General features: G+C 41.9%; 3 protein-coding genes across 3 annotated transcripts; 1 reads left to right on the plus strand and 2 right to left on the minus strand.

The window, feature by feature from the left end:
* Window positions 1-8,455: 8,455 nt before the first annotated feature.
* On the minus strand, window positions 8,456-9,361 carry QC763_603360 (uncharacterized protein). Its single transcript, XM_062914177.1, has 2 exons — window positions 9,007-9,361; window positions 8,456-8,943 (listed from the first exon to the last, which is right to left on the minus strand). The coding sequence occupies exons 1-2, from the start codon at window positions 9,068-9,070 to the stop codon at window positions 8,702-8,704; spliced, it is 306 nt and encodes a 101-aa protein (XP_062762741.1). The 5' UTR covers window positions 9,071-9,361; the 3' UTR covers window positions 8,456-8,701.
* A 3,248-nt stretch (window positions 9,362-12,609) lies between these two features.
* On the minus strand, window positions 12,610-13,182 carry QC763_603350 (uncharacterized protein; the record flags this gene model as incomplete). Its single annotated transcript, XM_062914176.1, has 1 exon — window positions 12,610-13,182. The coding sequence occupies one exon, from the start codon at window positions 13,180-13,182 to the stop codon at window positions 12,610-12,612; it is 573 nt and encodes a 190-aa protein (XP_062762742.1).
* A 7,034-nt stretch (window positions 13,183-20,216) lies between these two features.
* On the plus strand, window positions 20,217-22,607 carry SST2 (AMSH/STAMBP protein ubiquitin specific-protease; the record flags this gene model as incomplete). The annotated part of the gene is made up of 3 exons (XM_062914175.1): window positions 20,217-21,018; window positions 21,084-22,418; window positions 22,473-22,607. The coding sequence occupies exons 1-3, from the start codon at window positions 20,395-20,397 to the stop codon at window positions 22,605-22,607; spliced, it is 2,094 nt and encodes a 697-aa protein (XP_062762743.1). The 5' UTR covers window positions 20,217-20,394.
* Between the last annotated feature and the right edge of the window lie 933 nt (window positions 22,608-23,540).

Here is a 23,540-nt window from a genome sequence, read left to right on the forward strand (position 1 = left end):
TAAAAAAAAAGGATAATAGTCTTCGTTTAATTAATAATATTTAAAAATATAATAAAATTATATAACGAAATACTTTTATTTTTTTAAGTATTAAGGAATTTAGCGAAGACTTTAGAAGGTACTTTATTACCTTTTTACTCGACTTCTTTTTTAAATACGACTAAATTAAATTAGTTCTAACAAGCCGGAACCTTATTACCTTCGCGATACCTATCGGCTTATTTAGGATATATATTTTACTTTAAGGAATTACTAACTCGGTAACTTAATTTTAAAAAGCCGTAATTAAAGTCTTTTAAGATTTTATCCTATAGGTATATCGGTTATACCTAGACAATATTATAGTAAAAGGGCTAAGGTAGGACTATAATAGTAAAGAAAAGAGGCTAGGAGTTAAGAAGTAGGTCCTAAAGTACTTAAAGAATATCGATATAATTTTATTTAACTATAAGCTTATAGAAGCTACTATTATAGCCGTAAAATCCTTTTAATATAAACGAAAAACTATTATCTTTAGCTATTTCTATATACCGGACGGACGCTTCCTTAATTAAATAAAAATAACGAAAATAAGGGAATAGCGAACTTACTATAATCTAAAGGATATTCGTGCTTTTTTAAGGATTACCGGCTACTATCGACTATAAATACCGCTCTTTAATCTAATCGCAGTCCTACTATATTTCTTAATAAGGAAGGACACGAAATAGAAATAGACGGAAGCTTAATAGAGTATAATAAAGTAATTTACCTTTTTAATTATAAAAGTACCGTATCTAACTTCTCTAACGTTTAATAATAACCGTTTCGGTAAAATTTTTATTATTTTTAATATAAACTTAACGGGGTAAGGAGCGGTAATTAAATAAATAGGACTTAATAGAAAACGGTATCTTTATTAGTTTAAAAGTAGTATTTGGAGTCTAGCTAAATAGAGGTATAATACTACTAAAAGAGAGTTAAGAGGACTATTATATACTTTAAGGAGATTTAGAAGGTATTTTTTCGGGGTATATTTTACGGTAAAAACGGATATTTAAGTGGTGGTCTATTAAGTCTAGAGGGCGGTTAATAACGTTCCTAGCGCCTTAATAATAAAATAGTTAGGATAAATTAAACTTTTCGACTTTACTATTATTTATATCTCTAGAAGTAAAAACCTTATAGTAAACGTACTATCGAGAAAGCTATCTAGCCCCTCTAATTTAAAGAAGAAAAAGTTAGAACTAGATATTAATAATAAAGTTAACGTAAGGATCTAGAAAAACGATATCTAAAAAGTAAGTATCTAATAGGTAAATATTAGGAAAAAGAAAAAGAAAATTATTAAGTAAGGCCCCTATTTAAACGGACTATAGTTTCTTTATTCCTATACTATCGCCGAGTTCCTCGCGACTAGTGCGGAGCTAAAGGCTAGAACGAAATTTAACGTTTAGACTATTAAAAATAACGCTTTAAAAATAATTCTTAAAGACGGAGTTTTATTCCTTAAACTAAATAAAGGAGGCTTTTCCCTTAAAAGAATTATTAACCCTCTAATCGAGCGAGAAAAAGTCTTTAATATATATTATAACGAAATAGGCTATAAAAGACGAAAAGCTACCTACGCCCGAGTAATAGAAAATTATTATTAAAAGGGTATATACGCTAACGTCGAGGTTTAAATTAAAATATATAAATAATATTAATAATAAAGCCCGAAGCGTTAGGAAGACTAGTATTTATATATTAAACCTTTAACTACCCTATTTACGAAATAATATTTAGACGTTTAATTCTTACTAACGGTTTCCGGAGAAAAAGCTTACCTTCTAAAGGCGAGGGATAACTTAATTAAATATCTAAAAGTAAAGGTCTTAAACTTAAATAAGGTTTTTAGGGTAAAAAACTTTATTTTATATAATATTATCTTTAAATAAGGTTACCCTCTAATCGTAATAATAAACGGCGGATCGGAATTTAAAAAGGAAACTATAAAGATTTTAAAGAGGTTAAGAGTTCTCCGGGTAATAGTTTTACCTTATAACGTAAGAGTAAATAAAGTAATAGAGTCTAATTATATCCTAATTATATTAATATTAATAAAAATAACGGATAAAATAAAGAAAAATTAGAAGCAGTAGCTCCCTTATATATTATTTATTAATAGGACTACAATACGAAGTATTTATAAATATAATACTTTTTATTTAATATATAGGTTTAACCCTATTACGCCGATCGAAAAGGACGTACCGTTATAAAAAGTCGTTTAATAAAAAAAAATTAATTCTAATAGATTAGGAAGAGACTAAAAAAAAAGAGCGACTATAGATTTAATAAAGGTAAAGGCGAGACTATTAAAATTATAGGAAATAAATTTAATTCTAATAGCTAAGAGGGTTAGTATAGTAAAATAGAAAGTTACGGTAAGAAAGAATAGGAAAGAGATTCGCAGTATTAGGCTTAAGAGTAATATAATTAGAAGGAGGGACTTAGTATTAATATATAAAATAAATAGAAAGTTAGATATAAATATAGTAAGGAAGTTATAGTACCGCTAGAACGGCCCTTTTAAAATAAAAAAGGTTAAATTAAGTAATACTTACTATTTTCTAGAAACGTTAAATAGGGTACCGTTACGAACTTCTTATACGCTAAATAGGGTAAAAAAGTTTTTTAGGTTAAAAAACGTATATATAGATAAAAAGGATACGGATATATAGCTAAGACTAGAGAGAGTTAAGTAGGTACTTAGAAATAGGGTAAAGGAAGGTATAAATATAGTAGAAAATAAGGATAAAGAAGAAAAGATAATAAAAGAAATACTAGGGAGGATAATAATTAAGGGGAAGACTAAAATAAAACGAAAGAATATTAAAATATAAAGGAGATTTAAGAAAAGTAAAAGTATAAAGGTAGTTTTAAAAAAAGGTAAATTAAAGGACTTTTTAGGTAATTAAAGGGAGACGATAACGAGGACGTTATAGTTACTATTTTTTAAAAGGGTACTAAAGCTTATATTATAAAAATAGAGCTATTAAAGCTATTTATTTTTAAAGGGAGGAAAGATATTAAAAGAAGTAACTATTTAAGATAAAGATTATTATATTATATTTTTTTAATTTTTATTTTTTTTTTTCTTATTATTTTTTTTTTCCTATTTCCTTTTCTTTTTATACTCCTCCCTCTAATTAGAGGTAAAAAAAGATTATTCCTTTTCTTTTTTCTCTTTTTTCTTATCTAACTACTATTTCCTAAGTACTTTATATTTAACCCGCTATTTTTCCTACTCCTAGTCCTAATTAATTTTCTTACTACTAGGAATTAAGCTTACTATACTACGATCTAATTTCGATAATTTATTACTACCGAGATCCTCGAAGTAATAGTTATCCTTATTAATATTAGACTATAAGTAATAGATACCCTTATATTAGTAATTCCTATATTTTTAATCGAAGTTTTTTCTTTCTACGTAATTAAAGTATAGTTATATTACTTTAATCTTAGTCCTATCGGAAAACATTACGAAAGACCGACGATAATTTTAATTATATTTATTATAAGGATTAATATAACTAAATCTTATATATTAATATCGGCTAAAGCTTAATTAGAAAAGTAGTATTTATAATAACCCGGTAACTTAAATAAATAAGCCTTTAAAGTAATAAGCCCGCTTAACGATTTCGAAGAGCTAACGTCCGAAAAACTACCCGTTAAACCGTTTAATAAAAACCCGCCTAATTAAATTACTTAATAATACTTTAAAGATATAATTAATAATAGTCTTATCCGTACTAATATCTTTAAAAAACATTTACCACTCTTTCTTACCCCCTTTCTTCGTTAAATTAAGGAGGAACTATTTAAGGTAAAGGGAAGCCGCTATGTAGCTAGGATTTAAAGGGGAAATTTTAAGGTACTAAAGAGTAGCTTAATAGAGGAAAGAAATATCGTAATAAATATTAATTCCTTTAAGTATAATAGAGTTGTAAATATAAGTAGGATGTCGGACCTAAACGTACCTTTTATAGGTAACGCTTTAATTATTAGGAGCGTAAGTAAGGTTAGTAGGACGATAAGTAAGGATAGTAAGTAAAGGTTCCTAAATAGAGTTAATAGTAACCTCGGACTAATCGTACGCTATAAGGTCGAGGACTTCCTCGATTTAATTAAAAAGTTTTTTAATAAAAAAGGTTATAGATATTTAAGTAGTAAGATCGTCGACTATTTAATTAAACGGAGTAGTAGGTTTCTTAAAAGAAAAGGCTATTATAAGGAAATAGTTAATAAGTATTAGAAAAGATAAGGAGTAAGTAGGAGTAAGGAGAACTAATACGGGTATTTATAATTAAAGGATAGGACTATATAACCTATTTTATAGGCTTTAATAGGAAGGAGATTTAATAGGGTACTTTTTCTTTTTTAAACGGCTTACGTAAATATCGGATAATCGTGTTTTATAAGTTAGGTAGATAGTAAAGAATAAAAACTTATTATTTACGTAGCTTAAAGTAGGAAAAGGAACGCTAGCTTTTTTTCCCTCTCGATAATCCTTTAATTATAGATCGTACTATATATTACTCTCTCTTAATTTTTTATAGAATAATATTATTAATACTTTTTTTAAAGTCTATTTACAATATATTATAGAAAGAATTTACCGTTAATAAGGAATTCGGCCCTCCTAATAATCTTATTAAAGAAATTATATAGAAAGCGCGCTTTTAAAATATTAATAAGGTCTATAGCTCTAGCCCCCCGCGCGGTATTTTCCTTCTTTAAAATAATAATACTCTTTAGCCTATTCGCTTCGGCCTTAACCTAGTTACCGACCTAGGAGATTATATTATAGAAAGACGGCTTAATTAAATTAATATTACTTTTATAAAGTAATTTTCGATTAATATTATTAAATATTTTTTTTTTAGCTTAAAAATAACGATATCCCTTAATCGGACTTATATTTACGGTATTTATATAGCCTCCCTTACTTATATAATATATAACCTTTAAGGTTAATTAAAAGCTAAATAATAACTTATTAGTTTAGTCTTTACCTACGCTCTTCGGTACTTTCTTTAAAGAATCCTCGAGCGTTATATATAAATTCCTAAAAAACCTTTAAACCCTATTATAATAAAGTTATCGATACGCTTTTTCCTACTTAACGATAACTATAATACCTTTAACTAACGATATTAGGTTTTCCCTATTTATATTAATATTAAAAGCTATTAAACAGTAAGCATTTATAATATTACTATTAATATTTTGGTTTATATACACTCGTCGAAGGATTAGAAAGGGTATTAAGCGGATACTATTTTTTATTTAATATCTTATATCCGTTATACTTTTTAATATAACTTTAATATAAAAGTAAAGAGGCTAGCTTACGGTAAATAGGGTAGGGCGTAGGAATATAGTTTTTAGGTTTTAAAGTATTACCGTATTTACTTTTAGGGAAATATTTCGTATAGTAAAAAAAAGGATTTAACGGTAATAAAGGTTTAGAGAGGTAATTATTACTATAGAGACTATAAGACTATAAGCGTTATAAAGAAAAAGATAATAAGGTTATAGATAGCTTATATAAAAAGGTCTTTAAGGTATAAGCCTAATTAAAGGGTACGTAATAAAAAATAGAAAAGGAGGGGTTTAGAGGACTTAATAGATACGGAAGGATTTTACTTACTAAGTACCCTTTTATCGCTATTTAAATCCTTATTACTTCTCCGATTTATTTTATTCTTTAATTCTCCGTTAGCTTTAATTACTATTATTAAGGGAGATAAGTATATCGTAGGTCTTCCCTTTAATTACGAAAAGTTTAGACTATATAGCGTATTAAGCGATTTTTAACGATTAAGTAAAGTAGTAACTCCTTTTAGGCTCCGTACTTTTATAACGATAAACTCGCCGCTTCTCTTTAAGCTAGTAATTACCCGGCCCCCTACTTATAATTACTTAGGGTCGCTAATAATATACTTTTCGCCTAATTATATACTTTATTTTATAGGATAGGAGTAAGCTTCTAAAGTTCTTTAAAGACGAAGGGAGGAGATCGTTAAGTTACCGGTTATAATAGCTTAATAAGGACGGAAGTATATTTTAAGATCTAAAAAGTAAAGGTACTCCTCTCTTTAATTAAAGGAAAATAGATAAAGGAATAGTAAAATTAAATTATTTTTTTTTCTTTTTATTAAATAATATTTTCTTTTCGTTTAAAAGGGATATTTTTTTTTTTATATACGTATTTACTTACTAGTTTATAGTAGTTAAATGCGAAGAGAGGTTTAGTTTAAGGTACGGCTATAGGCCTAAAGGTTTAAGTAAGGAAATGGGGCTCTCGGAGGATTCGGAGGTTTAAGGGTTATATATATAAGCGGTTTACTTCGGACATTCTGTTTTAGGGAGATTATTAACTTTTATTTCTTTATATTTTTATACTTTATATACGTGTAGGCAATTCTGGCCCTCTAATTAGGCCGATTAGGTGCTTATTATGTAGTCTGCGAGCCTATAGAGTCTTTTCTTTATTCTACGTGGAGTGCGGCCTGCGAGCGAGCTACTGTCACGGAGGTGCGCTTATTCATATACCCTGTTAAGGGTATATTTATGGTGTTGTGGTTGGTTTATGTGTTTTCTTACTATTTTAATATATACGGAGGAATTAGCTAGTATAGATAGACAGTTCCGCAATATATAATTTAAATTATATTTACGGCATTTAGTATTTATATTAAGATATTTTATTGTGCACTATTTAGCTGCACCGAACTAGGATTATTTAAAAGTGCCTTTAACCGATATCCCTTTTAAAGGTTTTAGATAGGGGTTCGTTACATATATAGACTTTTTATCCCTAATTAAAAATTTTATAATTAAGCTGTTTTTTCCTTAACTTTTTATTATATTTACTTTATTATAATTATATTTATTTTTAAAGTTAATTTAATTAACAGTAAAATATAAATTAAAAAACTTATTAATATTTTTAGGGGTAGTTTTATTAATTTTAGCGTAATTAATTTTCTTTTTTACTTTCGTTTTAATATTAAAATAATAGTTTATAAAACAAAGTACCTAGTACTTTCTAAGGAAGTCGATATTACTTTATTTAGCTAGTATATTAGCCACTAAAGCTTATATATTAGTATAAGTTAAAGTATAACTAAGGTTTTTCTAACTAAGGATCCATTAAATAATATAGTTTTTCTGCCCTTAAGAAAGCCTCTATTGGCTTTTATAGGCTAGTTTCGGAAGCTGGGTCCCTAGAATGCAGTTCCTTAGTATTAAACGTGGAATCCCGTGCTTATTAGACGCTTGGCGCTAGCTTATACTAGCAATAATATTTTATTCGGCATTTTTAAGATCTTTCTCGGTATATTTAGCTATTAATAGGTACTTAAAGCAAAAAAATAAAAAATAAAAGGACTATTTTTAACCTCTAGGAGTGGAATATAAGGTTGTAGTTACATTAGGGGGGGAAGGGTTATTAAGGGTTTAGCGTGGGGAATTACACTGGTAAGTTTAAGCTATGTGGTCTATTACTGTAGGTGGCTCATTTTCAGGTTATCTAACCTACAGGTTGCTGCTAAGGATTACGAGAAAGCGCTTGAGATATTACACGCCCGGATTATATATCTATGAATAGAGCCTACTATAGTTTTCGCCGTGATACTTGCCGCTTGCTCCTGATTGTCGGGGAATTTGAGGCTCTATACTGCTTTTAAGCGAAGATGGAACTTTACTCACGGCCGCCAGCTAAGGCTTTAGCCAAATTGAAAGTCCAGAGACCAGGAGCATATTGGACACCAGCCCCAGAGCGGCGGAAACCTCCTTCTTTGTTTTTGATAGAGCAACTTGTGTCTTAATCAGTATGTCTGTGGGGGTTGAGCCACTTTATTTACCGTGCTTTTTCTGGCACAATCACTTCTTAATAATCCTATCCCCAACACTCTACATTTTGTGGATCACTATTCCCGTCTCTCCAGCCGACGCATCATCAGTCACCCCCTTTTTTCTCACTCCTCTCCCATTCCATCATCCTTATATAAATCCCCTTTTCTGCTTTTACTTTTACATACGACCATATCCAGCTGAGAACTCGGGATCCCGTCCGCTCTCCCCTAGATAAGCAGCTGAGAGCCGAACTAGTACTCAGGTGGGTGACCACTGGGGAATCCTCGGTGTTGTATGTTTTTGCCTATTTTCTGGACTCCACTTGACTCCATCACTGAGTTGTGGCATATACCCCCAAGCCCCAGCCAATCCAGCTTAGAAAGGAGATAGTGGTTGGTTTGAGCCACTGCCATGGTGACTGTTACGTTTGGTTGGTGGTCAGAGAGTTATGCTTTGCCTGAAGGTTGGGTTAGGAAGGTGGTTAAGCTGGGCTGGGTGTAGGAGAGACTGAGACTTGATCCGAAAGGAATGTGCATCAGGAGGCTCGTAGATGTCAAGGCTATGTTACTTTTACATACTAAGCTTGTATCTGCTGGTTGATTGCATTTGTAGATCTGCTTAGAACACACCATAGCTGGGAACAAATCCCTCCAGTTTCTCAGCTCTCACAGAGCTGAAGCAAACGTACGTCAGCCTTCAACATCCACTCACATCCTGATTTGACAACACTCCCAGCACCTCATGCCCTATCAACATCAAACCAAAAAGCATTTTTCATGACATTATTCTTCGATAAATGACACCTCTCCTAGTGAGAAGGCAGGTTCCTACCGCCGTGCGGCGCGCTATGATGAGGCTCCCTATCCTTCCCACCACTCCGGCTGTACTTCTGTCCAATATCCTCCGGCAGCTGACCGCCCCCAGCACTGGTAACCTCCCCAAGATATGTGCTACCCAGAGCGTTATCCGAGATCCCCGAACCAAGACTGTCAGGCTTGTTCTCTCCAGCGTTGGATGGGACAACGTTGGGCTTTGCGGCGTCCTTTGGGACTGGAGAGTTTCCATGTTAGTAGTCAGTGGTTTGAAACACGAAAGAGAGGGTGGTTAACAAACCCTTTGTGCCGGTGGCGGCCATATCGGAGAGGTTACCTCCCTGGGGATGAGGGTCAGAGGGCATGATGGGTTTGTTTGCTTAAGGTAGGTATCTGGTTGACGGTGATGTGGGCTTGGGAATGGGTTGTTGTTTGGTAGCAGAGCTGTTCGAATGCGTGGTGGTCAAATGGTGAAGTAGATGTTCGGTCATTGTTTATATGTGTTACAGTTGATGATGTCATGTATGACCTGCCGAGAGGTGTCCCTTTACTCAGTGACATCACGATTGTCAAAGCCGTGCACCACCCAGTCATGAGAGTCGGTGATCAGCTCCTAAGTGATTCAATTGTCTCTTCTGTGTTGACCATATTTGAAAAGAAAAGGAAACTTGTTGCATCACTTCGTGGCATTATGTCGTGAAGAATAAGGGTTAGGGGTCAGCTAGAACTCAGGGGGAATGCAAGGGTTAGGGTGGACACATCTCTCTTTGCCTGACAACCAATGAATACCAGGTATGGCTCCTTTTCCCTCATGTATGTTGTGTGAGAGCAAATTATGAATATTTACCATTCTGACATGTGGTTTGAAGAGCCAATGACTTCGAATTGAGGCATCTATGGTCGCTGATCGGGAATCTGGATGCATGAACCCCCTGAAGCAGCTATCCCAACGCCAAAACGGCCAAATGGGAAGATATTTGAAGGTCTAGATCTTGATTTATACATCTGTAAATCATCTGCACGCTCGTTCCTTGTAGCTGCTGACATGGTATGTGGTGTAGGTTGGATGACCAGGAAGTGGACCACATGTGGATCTGGTCCACCACCACCACACCAGCCACACAACCTTGTTGAGATTACCCCTGAATGCTCACACTGGCCACAACAAGACTAATATTGGGTCAATTTCTATGGGAGTTATACTAAAATGTAGCTTAATCACTATTAGAGTCAGACATTGCATCTGCTTCTCGCTTACGCTTGGTTTGAACCCGATAACGTGCGCTGCGCCGTACAGGCTAGGCTGGCTCTAACTGCTCTACGTCCTCCTTAGCTACTACTTCTTCCTCCACCACCTTCCCTTTAATGCAGGCCTCTTTTAGTTTATAAAGCCTTATAAACTTAGAATTCGAGTCTTCTTTATTTAACTTATACCTTTTTTTTACTTCTTGGGCTTTCTAGGCGTTCTATTAATACCTTACCGTATTAGCTTTATAAATAAATACTTTAAATCCTAATATAAATATAATATTAGTAAAAGTTTTTACCGTAAACCGTTTTCCGGCCGGTATATAGTTTTTAAATAAATCCCTAACCTTTTTAGTTATTTAAAAATCTCTTACGGTATAAAAAATAAATATTTTTAAAAAGAGATTAAAGGTATTATAAAGACTATTATTTAGCTTAAAAAAAGCGGTTTACGTTTACGTATAAATTATAATCCTATCCTACGCTAGCCGCTAATAATATTTTTTTAAAGCTTTATTTACGGACAAGGTTATATAACTAAATTAAATCGACTTTACCGTTAAATATATAATTAATAAAAACGTCGTTTATAGTTATAAGCCTTTTATATACCTTCTTTATATTAAAAAAGTAATTAATATTAAAGGGTTAAAGAACGTAAAAGTAATAAAATAATAAAAAAAAATATTATTTTTATAATACCGGATTATAAAGTTATTAGTAGTATATAAGTTATAGCTATTATAAATAAAAAGACGGGGTTCCGATAAATCTTTAAATTTAATTTTAAATATAAAAACCTTTTTAAACTAATTAACAATAAAAACATTATTAATTTAATTATTTTTTAATATAATTATATATTAATTTTTATTTAATTAGTCTTTAAATTATTATTTTTAAAGGTTTTTACCTTTAAAAATAACCCCGAGGGAAAAAACTTTCCCGTTTTATAAAATATATTTAAATATAATAGTTTAAATCCTTTTTCCGTTTTATTTAACGTATATAAATTTTTTATCCTGCTTTAAAAACTTAATAATTAAAGTAGTTTCTCTTTAGCCTTTTATTATACTTACTTTATCGTAATTATACCTATATTTAAATTTAATTTAATTAACGGTAAAATATAAGTTAAAGAATTTATTAATATTCTTTAAAGTAACTTCGTTAATTTTACTATAATTAATTTTCTTTTTTATCTTTATTTTAATATCGGAATAACGGTTAATAAAGTAAAATACTTAATACTTATTAAAGGGATTAAGATCGCTTTATTTAATTAATAAATTAACCGTTAAAGCCTTTATATTAGTATAGGTAGAAGCGTAGTTAAGGCTTTCTTAACGAAAGATCTATTAAATAATAAAGTCTTTTTAACTGTAAGAAAGTCGCTATTAGTTTTTATAGGTAAAGTTCCTTAGTAGGATACTATCAATGCAGTGCTTTAAGGTAGAACGTGGAATCCCATGCTTATTGGACGCTTTTTGCTGGCTTATATTAGCGGCAATATCTTTCTGGGCATTTTTAACATCCTCCTCGGTATATTTGGCCATTGGTGGGTACCTGGAGCAAAAGAAAGTAAAAGAAAACTTCATTTTTGGTCTCTGTGGGTGGAATATAGAGTGTGTTGATATCGGGGGGTCCAGGGTTGTGGAGGGTTTAATGTGGGTAGATGGCTTGGGTAGTTCAAACCTACCTGGGCCACATCCATATGTGGTCCACTTCCTTGTCATCCAACCTAGTAGTCTTGAAATCTTCTCAGCATCGACCTGAGGAATAATGTTAGCACGCCGCTGGCCTACATCAGCGCACCTGGCCATGCCGTATGCTTCATAGAATGTGCGTACTGAAGAAAAGTAATAAGTTCAAATGTGTGGAAGTATCTTAGAAGATATTGGCCACTGGTGATTCATGCCCCTCCGTTGTTCTGCTCATTAATCTTGCTGGAAGGCTGTCACATGTCTGAAGAAGCTTGCCTTACGCCCCTTCTTCCAAAGGAGAAATAACACACCACCTTCCTTGACTGTTCAAGAAAGAGTGAATGAACCGTACCAAGATTGCTCTTTCCTATGTAACTGTCAGCATATGAATAAGGTGCGCTGGGGCCACCTTCCGTCCTACTGGCGTGAAGCAAGATGAGGACGGGACAATAGCTATTTCCTTCCCAGCTGAAAATCCGTGTGATTTGGAGATGTACGTTGCCCTGGTGGATGCCTGTCAGAAATTGCTAGCTGTGTAGTGGTGACTCCTGTCGGGGTTAAACAGCACTTATTGACACCTATGAGCTTGAGCATGCTCTAGGTCTTGGAAGGACGACTTATTGTCGCTTGGCTTGACAGAGGCTTTGGACCAGGGCACAACCTCGTCTAGAATAAACACCGAAGGGGCACAGAATTAAGGTATTTAAGTTGGAGAACACTTGAAGTCACGCTTGCCTTGAATGGACTGTTATCGATCAAGGAAAAAGTACCGGTAAATACACCCAAACCATTTCCTATCCAACTCCATGCCTGATAATCCGCACATTAAAGCAGTAGGTACTGTTACAACCTTGGAGTCCCATGAAATCATCTCATCCGTCACCTGGGCTTATCCAACCAAGAACCCAACTGGGCAGGTGACTCCCTTCAAATCCTCCTTACTCCATCAACCTCTAATTAGAGCACAGAACCACCGCCGCCACCAGGGCACCCAGCGCCAAAAACACATTCTGATGCTTCTCTTTCTTCTTCCGCCTCCTCCTCTCCTCCTCCTCCCGTTCCTCTTCCCACCTCCTAGCTTCATACTCTGACCTTCCCCCATAGCCCCCCCTGGGATAAGACTTTTCATGAGGATGATGAACTGTGTACTCCTCTACACTCTCCACATCACCGTCATCATCATAGTAATTCCGCGCCCTTGTAACCGTGGTGTGTTGATGGTGGCGGGGGTGATGATCAGATGGTAATGGCCTCCGGAGGACAACAGCCTGGCTCTCATCGTAGGTGGGAGGAGGGGTGGCATCCGAACAGCAGCAGGTGGAAGGGCAGGTGGAGCATGATGATACAGAAGGGGAGGGTGAGCGCCGGCGAGGGCGGTCACGGCGTCTGTGTGATGATCGCCGGGGATGATGGTCGCGATAATCGCGATCATAATCGCGAGCATAATCCCGCTCCCGCTCCCGCTCGCGGTCATATCGCCGTCGTGGTCGGGAGGAAGAAGAGTCTGAGTAGGTTGATTCAGGCATCCTTCTGGTCGGTTTGTGTTGTAAAGTGATGACGGTCTCACAAGAAGAACTGATTCTGGGTAAATGTTGGATGGTTTTATGAGACAAGATGTATTTTTGGAGTTGTGAAAAAGGAAGGATCATAAGTTTTGGAAACGCGAAAGGATTCGCAACTGACAAATGTATATGGCAATGCCAGCCGTTGACTGTGACTGGTTGGCTGGTTGGTTGGTAAATCCGAAGATCGCCACTCAAACTCACCGAGGTCGAGTGATTGAGCACCAAGTTCAAGTAGGTGGTATTCAAGCAGGCAGATGAGAGAGCCTTAGAGCCTCAATTCTGCAATTGGAAAAAGTGCACAACTGCGCAAGCCCACCCTTTTCTCATTTACCGTGTTACTCACCTTCGACTTCCCTGGCTGACTGGCTTGTCTGTCACAGCCAAGAAGGTGAAACCAACACTTTGCGATGAGCGGGAGGCCCAGAGCCTCGCCGCGCAATCAATGGCTGCATGCCGCCCTCTTTCCTCGGGCGATGCGGCTCAGTTACTGTGCAGCAAGCAGCCATTCACCATATGTCTCAACATACTTAGCAGAAGACAAGGCAGGTAGCCACCGTCTCTTTCACCGCCCACCACCTCAGACGAGAATGACACTTTGTTGCCTGACTGCCTCGCGAGGCCGCCATGCGAACAACCCTCACCTCCTCCAGTTCAAAAGTCGGAGAGCGATCGCTAGGGAAAAGACAACACCCCGGATAACAACAACGTGAATGCGGGCGGGGGGGTGCCGTACGCCTGTACGTTGAAAAAAGAATGAAGACGTATCTGAACCCCTGCTGGGTTGGGGGTCGTCAACGTCCTCCGGCAGTTGAGACGATCACCGTTAGGGAAATCACCACCGGTCTTCCAGGGGTGGGTGGAGGCCAAGCGGCTCACATGGATCATCAACACCACCACCACAATGTTGGCCAAACCCTGGCTATCTCAGCGGGTAACGGGCCTCAATCTGAACAAAAGAAGCGGGGCAGATGGTATCACAAGAACAAGGTCCCGGTTTTCGGGCCCTCACCGCATCTCTCAATGCTGCTGCTGTCCGCCCGCCCCGCCCGACCGCCATGCTGCCCTCCGGAGTGGGTTTGCGTTGCTATGTGTACAATCGCCCAAACCGCCCAAAAATCAACCCAATTCTCTCTCTACTTTCTCACCAAAACCAATGGAAAAAAAAAAAAAAAAAAAAAAGAGGCGGTGTCAAAGCGGAGCATTAGGTTCATCTTTCATTTTTATTTTACCTCGCTTTGTATCGGGCACTTTTGGACTTTGGCATCGTCGTGTCTTGGCTCCAGACCATTAACTATCTAGTACCTAAGGTGTACCTACCCCTCCATTCCCATCCCAACTCCGTCCCTCCCGCCCCCTCCCCGAATGGTACATGCCATGTGGTGGATTGGTGATGATGTGTGTGTGAACAATACTGGTGGAGTATCACAACAGGTCGATATTATCATGTCATCCAACATGATCGCGACCTGACTTTCCCCCACCCTCTCTCTTGCCGTGGGGTTGGTTGGGTTCAGGTAACCCCACCATCTGCGCGATCGCAAGACGAAAAATATCGCGATGAGACAGAGACATTGCCAGGTGCCTAGGGTGACATTTTTTGTGTGAGCTCTCACGGCATGAGCTTCTGAGTTGAGTTTTGTCTTTCCGAGCCAGTGAGATCAGATCTATCCCTCATGCGGTGGGATATGTCTCGCATAGATATGCCCACGATATCCAGGAGGGAAGACATGTAGATAACCGAACCTACCTAACCTGTCCGGTCAAACTCACACCGACAGGGCACGTGGTAGATCTCGAGACAACAACTGCATACAAGACACACACATCCCCAAATGCTGTAGTAAGGAGATCCAGTTGAATCCGGTCACACCAAAAAAAAACCAAAAAAAAAAAAAAAAAAAAAAAAACCACCGCCTTCCAGTACCTGCAACGGCGCGTATCGGCTACCTGCTGCATCAAACACAACCGGAGGGAGGGGTGGGGGGGGGGGGCACTCATGAGCCTTAACTCTGCATGTCCTTTTTTTGAGCCTTTGGGGACCCCTACCCTACCCGGTGAAGAGGGGAGCCCGGCAGTTGCAAGACCACGTTGCTATTTGTTGAAGACTGCGCCGCGAGGTCTGGCCATCTTTGTCGACCCTGGCCTTGCTGTGCCTCACTCGAGATGTCGTGGGACAAAAGGCTTACACCGTATCTGTCCGTGGGGGAAATGATGTAGACCTGCTGCATCTTCGTCCGAGAGATCAAAGACAACACAGAGGTGGTAATACTATCACACCCTAGATTGTGTACGTTGTGTGTGTGTGTGTGTGTGTGTGTGTGTGTGTGCTGGCGTGCCACTACACCAGATCTGGCTGTTGTGAAGTCTGGCCAGACCTTTTGTTCAACTTCAGACTCAGAAGGGGGCTTCCCGTTGAGGTATAACCCATGATCCCATCCACCACTCGAACCATTTCTCTCGGTGCGGATTCCTGTCATGCTTTCTTTTTCCCTCGCCTACCCAACCATGACCGGTATATCCGGCCGAGGAACCGCCCCCCCCCCTTTACCTCACTGCCGGGACAACATCTCGGGACTCCCCTAGCCCCTCACAAACTTGCAAGCTCGTCATTATTTTTTTCAGCCTCAAATTTGCCTCCCTTGTGGAGTACATACGGCGCAAAGCTCGGTTGTGAAAGGAGTTAAGCCAGCATCAATGCGTGTGCGGCTGACCAGGAGAAGTTTTCCAGAAGAGTCTGGGTCCTTGGTCGTTGAGAATGGAGTTCGGTTAGAGTTGTCAAAGTCTCAGCTCGTCCCATAACACTTTCCGGGTGAATTGGCCGAGATGGTGGGGTACGGAGGTTCCGGTCCTTTTGTTCTTTTCTTTTTCAGCCTTGGGGAGACGAAACTCATGATCTGATCTGGGGTCATCCATCTAGTAGGAAAAGAAAAACACAACGTGTGTGATAAGCTTGGCGGGGATAGACTGGTTACGCTGGTTGGTGGATGGGGTTTGTTGGTCAGTATGGTCTGATGAGGGATAGAGACGGATTCTGACTGTCTCGGTTGTTCTGGACTCTTTGAACCTTGTTGTCTACGAGATATATTCGTGAACGGGTTGTACGCAGTATGTAGGTCTGATGCAGGTCTTCTCAAAGCAGCGAAGCCCGCATAATCGGACGAGGCGGCTGGGTATAATGGAACGGACCAATTGTTTGCGCATATGCTGTGTGTCCTCTCTTCTTGTTTATATTGAACGATATGTCAATGCCGATGGTTCCACCAGCCTGGAACAGATTTTGTCGCCGCCCGCGAGTGTGATGTTGTTACCAACAAGATAGACACAGGAGAATGCTGTATCTTGACTGGTCGGTTGGGCGATCGGGCTATGCGATTGGAACCTCATGGCTGGCCACGCGCCACTTGGCAGGGGATCTTCCCGGCTGTCTGCCATGTGGTTGATGAGGGGGGGGCCGGCCAGAAAGGAAAAGGGCTGGGAAAGGGGCACAGTTGCGATGCCGCTTTACCCCTGCTTTTGTTGGAGGACGATGGGAGGAGATTGAGTAGAGTTCCTGATGTGAGCAGATGCTGTGTGGTTCTCGATTTGTCATCAACGTGAAGTTGGGCGGGAGTCTCCCAAGCCATGTTACCGCAAGGTCAATGTTGATGGCAGTGTAGCCTCGTCGTTGTCAATTGTTGCGGACCCCCCCTGGCCTGCACGTGGCATCCAGGTGCGGCTGCGGGGGGTTGTCGCGCGTGAAAGTTATCTGTTTTCTGCCGCCGTCGTCTCTTCCTCCTCTCCTCAGGTTGGTTGAGTGGCTCCACTCAGACGGCCAAGCTTGGAGGGTGAGCACAAAAACCACGTGGCGTGGTCCCGCACAAAGTACCGGTACATTGCACCGCTGTGCCCGCTGTTCTCGTCCAAGATTACAGGGAGCGAACGCCTTCTGAAGAAAAAAAACACCCCTCTTCGTGCGTGTGAAGACAACCCCGTCTCCCCGGCCTTCCAGGTTGTGTTTCCACTGGGCATGAGGGAGCATTTCTCGCCGTCATCGACACCTAGGCCCAAAATGGTGTAATTCAAAAGCATAGAGATCGCTTGTTGCATCGCATCATTTCGATTTCGAGAAGAAAAGGCTTCTTTTTCCCATGGGGGTGACGATCTGCCAAGTGGTGCTGTTGCCGCCAGTAGATTAATTGACTAGATGGATGCGGTGTTGGTGCTCACCTTCACTACGGTAGAGTCGCATCACTGCTATTGCCGTTGAAAGTCCGTAGCCGCTCCAATTGAAGACGCGACAGCGGTAAAGTGGTCGGGAACCGCATCCCGGAATGGGGACGGTGAGGGAAGCATGAACCTGCAGCATCAGCCCAGAGCTGGTTGATGAATCATGAAGCTGTGCATCAGTCCCTGAAGAGAGGTTTTTTTTTTTTTTTTTTTGAGCTCCTGCTGGCTTGGGTAAAGATCGTCAGTTGCCTAGCGGTTTCGCACGCTGGACGCAATGGCTGCATCGCAAGCTTCGAAATCGGAGACTTGAAAATGGCGGTATGAACTGTGAGAGCAAGGGTATCATGACCATTCAAAAGGCAGTCGTTCTCGCAGTCACACCGATTCTGCAGTTTTTTACTGTGAATTCTCAGATTCTGTCAGTTTGTTCTCGTCGACCTTTTCGTTGGAATTTGACGACTGTCCAGATACGATCAGCAGGATGCCGTGACCCCTGGCCGATATTCCCCGCACAATCTGACGTACATACAACATGGCAACCTGCAAGGAGCTCCGAGGAGGGCAAAAAAAAAAAAAAAACGTGGAATTTTTCTCGTTTCTTTTTAGAAAACGGAGATCCGATGGCTGGGTGCACGATGTGATTGTGCCAGCAGCGAACGCCACCGTCTATCGACAACCCAACAACTTGTACCGAGATGATGGACCATCGAGCGATGGGGCCAACAAGACACCCCACGGAGTTGCTGATAACATTTCCCCTCACGTGGTGGTTCGGAGTGGAGGTTGAGCAACCGATCAACCGAGAGCCTCCACTGAGGGCTGTATCAGATCATGAGCGATTGCAGCGATGGCCCTGCCGTTGAAGCTTCCCTCTCCCTTCACTATCTCGGAGCGTCCGAAATTTCCTCTTTTGCCAGTTATTCCACTCTCTCAAATTCGAAACTGACTATTACGTCACCTCAACTACTTATCGCTGTTGACAGGTCGAGATTCGGAGAGTTTGACAGCGGGGACCTGAATTGAGGCTGCGAAACAGTGGTTCGGCTTGGCTGTTATGTCTGTGAAAAAAAGAAACAGAAAGCTTCACCATTAACCCTAGACTTCTTCTTTCACACAAAATGTCATAATTATGCGGCTTATTGCGTCGGCATTCTCTCATCGTCCTAGATAGATATATATATACCTTAAGGTACCGTCTTAGCGAGGATACAACCCCAGAGTGGGTCGCAAGAGTTGGACATGCGAAACACAGTCGCCGTTCACTTTTCCATCGTCCACTAAGGACTTAAAGGAATGAGCCCTACCAGCGAGCCTGGCCGTTTCTCTCGCAAGTTATGCCGGAAAAGACGAGGTAATCGCCGAAACTACACGGAGCCCACGTGTGCTGCATCATCGCAGGAGAGCTTCGTCAATGTTTTTGAAACCTGCCACGGCGGAGCGAAGCTTTTGGAACAGAGCCCCTAGAAGCCCACATTCATGCGTTGCAAAAACCTTACGAGAGATACGACTGCTCAGAGAAAAAAATGTGATATACGTAGTGAGAACAACAGTAAGGAAGCGCAGAGGCGTGGGGTTTGGAACCAGCCCGCAGATCAGTCATGGCTTTCCTGTCTTCCAATAATAACTGTTTCCAAAACTGGCGATCATATTCTGGCGTTGCACAATGGTGGGAGAATGAAGAAACGCACGGTCAGCAGAGAAACGGGCGACGACATGCAACGAAGCACCTCACGGAGAGTCAATGGTGTTCAGATGGGTTTTCCCGTTGTTGGGATGAAAGCTGGCGGTAGGTAGTGGGGTGGCTGGCTGGTGGTGACCTAAAAGAGGAGGGCGGTGGATGGATTACGAGAAGGTTTGTCCCTCTGCCAATTGTTGCGCTCTCGCTGGTGTCTGCTGAAAATTGTGACCCTCAATCAGATGGGGCCCTTCTCCCACTGTCTGGTTCCACCCAGTGAGGGGTGCTTCTTGTTCCAAACGGGCTAGGCTGTGTCTGATACCCCTGCAAAAGAGGAACCCTGTAAGCCATGTGCCTTGTTCGGCATAGCATTCGCTCCACCACATGGCTCCTGTGCTTCCCGCACCCTGCCCGTTCACTCGCTGCTCCCCTCGGCGCTCCGTCACCGCGGTCACCGCCCACAGTTTTTTTTCAAGCCACCGCCTTGCGAGGTGGGGGGAAAAAACCAGAAGGGAAACCGCCACATGAAGGTCGGCGGTAGCACTGCAAGTGGCGGTCGTCATTCAACGAGAAAAAAAAGAATGGGAGCGACTGGAAGGGCCGAGTTCCACGCGACTGCAGCTCGCTTGGGGGGAGGAGCGGGTACACCTTCATGCTGCAACGCCGTTGATGGTATTCCTGGGCCTCCTCCACAAAGCGGTAAGAAGGGCTGCGGTGTCTGACCTGGGGGAGGGGAGGGCTACGTCCAAGTTTTATATCTTGATATTGCAGTTGGTTGGTTGATGGCAGTTTCCGACCTAACCCAGCGCTACATCCGGGGCTGGTGAGATGCTGAAACACGGCCATGCGCTGGGATTTGAGCTGTAATATCAGCCACTTTTACCTGGCAAGCAAGCACCAAGTGAAAGGGGCACCGTGTTCACGGCGTCCGGCGTCCGGCGTCCGGAAAACAAACAAAGAAAGGACAGCCCAAGTTTCGCTAAACGGCAAGCGGCAGAGGCGGGCAGGAAGAGAGAGGGAGAAGAAGGAGAAGGTGAGGTGAGGGTACCTTGGCCAGTCGCTTGGCTTGGCTCTTGGGTACCTGTACATGACTTGGCGAGAGGTATTCCGCACTGCACCCACCTGGCCATGGGCCAAGAGTCCATAGCCCACCCCATGCACCCACGCTATTTTGTCTTGACCCCTCGAGCCCTCTTTTTATTTGAACCAGCCAGTCCCGCCGCGGCACGCACACCCTTCCCATAGAATATTCCACCGATTGCTTGCAATGTGTACGTAGCTGCTGCTAGTAGATGGCCGCGACGTTCAACAATAAAACATCGACCACATCGCCCACGGATACTAATCTTCAATCGCCCAACCTCCCGAGCGACAAACCCTCGCCTGTCGGTCCCGGTCTGTTGGCTACCCAAGTTCCAGCACCACAAGCCGCCGTGTCCACCTCCAGTCCCGCGTACACTCCCACCACCACCACCACCTCCACCTCCGCCTTCACCTCCGCGCCATCACCGTCGCCATTGTCCACCATCGCCCACCGCCCACACCACTCCAGCAGCCCCTCCACCATCTCGTTGCGCGCGGCTGGTTTTCTGGGCTTCTTTGACAGAACGCTCTCGGGCAAATCCGAGCCCAGAGTCCGTTCGCGCCAATCGCTCAGCCGTCTTTCGACTGGCCCCGAGGCTCTCGCCACTCTTGCTGCCGTCAGTGGCATCCAGTCTGGCCAGTCGAGCCCCGAGAGACCTCCTCGCAGTATCCGATCGGCGTCGCAGTCGACCAGGAACCCCCCTTCTCAGCCTTACAGCGAAACCGACCCAAGCAGACCCGAACCGACTCTTGTCGGTCGATTGGACAACAAAATGCACCAAACATCGTCGAGGTTACTCCGCATGACGGATGATGATAGGCCGTTTACTAAAGTCAGTCTTTCTTGTTTGCAATCGCATTGTGCAGAGGTGGGCTCGGTCCTAACTAGCAAGTGTAGGACTTCAAGGATTTGTTTGCGACACTAATTGTCAGCCTTCTGCCACTGTCGGCCCATCGCGTACGACTGACCAAGATTGAGCACACCTTTTTGTCTGAAGATGCCATCAACAATCTCGGATCGCTCAAATTCTCCCAATCCAACCGCATGCCTGATCCCAAGGACCCCTCTAGGATTGTGACAACCACCACCACAACGACGTTCTCCATGGCTAAGGACATGGCCCGTTCGATTTGCCAGAGGTTTCTGGAGGCGCGGTTTATTGAGTCGGCGGACGGGAGGTATCAGCAAGTATACACAATGAAGGGCTCGGTATGGCAGCTCACGCCCAAGGGCATCTCTATTTTGGACCGCTTCTGCTCAAGGAACGGCATTCAGCAAAAGCAGGTGGCCGAGCTCGTCGGTGCCTCGCTCCCACAACTGGTATCTCTGGAGCGCGATGGGCAAACCGACAAGCTCCTCACAGACCGGGGAACTATCGAAGTTATCTTCAGAAGATTCATTGGCGCTAACGGCCCCAATGTGAAGAGCAGCGTCAGCTCCGCCGACTCGGACTCGTTGAGCGACTACAAGGATGGCCTTACTGGGGTCAAGATGGCCGCGGAACGCAAGGTCGGAGGAAAGACGTTCAAGGATACCTTTACCGGAAAGTCAGCAACGGATTGGTTGATGGACTGCTCGACCACGGTTGACCGCCGGGAAACTATTGAGATCGCTTCTCTGTTTGTGGAATACGACCTTATGGAGGCTGTCCAGCAAGATCGCTCTCACATGTCTCAGTATCCCGCTCACAACCTTTTTCAACCAACAAAGCATGCCATTTATCAGGTTACGGCCAAAGGTAGGGATCTCGTGAATGGGGCTCTGGCCAGGGGGCGGCCATCAGAAAGCGACGGCCATAACACTAGAAGTGGTATCGCCAAGGATTCGAACACGCAACGTCTGGACAAGATTCTCAACGACCCCGCGCTGCGGTTGCTGTTCCGCGAGAACCTCCGTGAGACGCACTGTGAGGAGAACCTGTCCTTCTATATCGACGTGGACGAGTTTGTGCGCCAGTGCAGGACGGCCATCAAGTCGGTGCAAAGGACCCCTGCCAATGTGTCATCTCTGGACGGGATCAAGGAGATTATGGCCCAGGCTTATGGCATCTATAACGCATTTCTGGCTCCCGGTTCTCCCTGCGAGCTCAACATTGACCACCAGCTGCGTAACAATCTCGCCACCCGCATGACCAAGGCAGTGGGACAGGATGTTGCCATGATTGATACGCTCCACGAGGTCACCGCTCTGTTCGAGGATGCTCAAAACGCCGTCTTCAAGCTGATGGCTAGTGTACGTTTTTATTCTCCCGCACATCATGGTACTCTTTGCTAACAAAATCTCCAGGATTCCGTCCCCAAGTTTTTGCGCAGCCCAAAGTACGAGCAGACATTGAAGAACTACAACTTTGACACGATCGGAGCCACACACGGCCAGCCCCGTGTACCAGAACGGAGTCAAAGCAGGTCGAATCGCAAGTGACAGCCCAAACGACTCTTGTCGTTGAGGCTTTTGCGGCCCCCACGTTTTTGGCAGGATATGCAGTGAACAGGATATGTATCCTTCACGCAAATTCAGAACAAACTCACTGGCAGTATGCATTTGATGTATAGCCAGATAATACGAACACGCTACAAGAAATATTCTATCGTCGAGTTCTATTTCGGTGGGGGCGTGTACCAATCATGGCTTGTCCGAGCTCATTGTTTGTGTTGACGAATAGAACATTTTATTTTTTTGCGTTATGTCATCTTTTTCCTGTCCGTTTGTCTCACTAATATAGTCATCGCGTTATGATGTTCCCTTCTTTTTCTTCTTTGTTTGGGGAGGTTCTCTATGGGGATGTGTTGGTCACGAAATGATGGGAAGGAAGGAAGGGGAAATCATGGCGTTTTTGTTTTTCGTTTTGTTGGGAGGGGAGGGAGGGGGGGGGATGGATGGATGGATGGACAGGTTGGTAGCATAGATTTTGGGGGAGGGAAAGGGGGGTTGAGGAAGCTGGTTGTTGGCATTTACATATTATACCTTTTTCTTTTACTTACCACTCCACACGTACACAACGTTTTTTTTTGTGGCGGGGAGGGGGGTTCATCATTGCGAAGGTAAGGGGGGGTAAAGGGGGGAGGAAATGTAAATTGAAAATGGTGCGTGGGGGGGATATGCGGATGAAACATGGAGGCATTGTGTAGGACATGACTGGGAGGAAGAAGATACTCAGAGAATGGGGGGTAAGAAATGAAAACAAAGTATCAAACTTGTTGCTGTGTTTTGTTTTTGTTTTGGTGACATGAGAAGAGGAAGTAAACAAACCTGATGTGAAAAGGGGGCGTAGTGAGGTAGGAATGCAATTTTCGCTTGGCGAGGCGTGAAAGATGCCGTTTCATGTTGGAATGTATCCCCGCATTTCACTGAAGA

The sequence above is a fragment of the Podospora pseudopauciseta genome, chromosome 6 (assembly GCF_035222475.1).
Source record: "Podospora pseudopauciseta strain CBS 411.78 chromosome 6, whole genome shotgun sequence".
Taxonomy (NCBI): domain Eukaryota; kingdom Fungi; phylum Ascomycota; class Sordariomycetes; order Sordariales; family Podosporaceae; genus Podospora; species Podospora pseudopauciseta.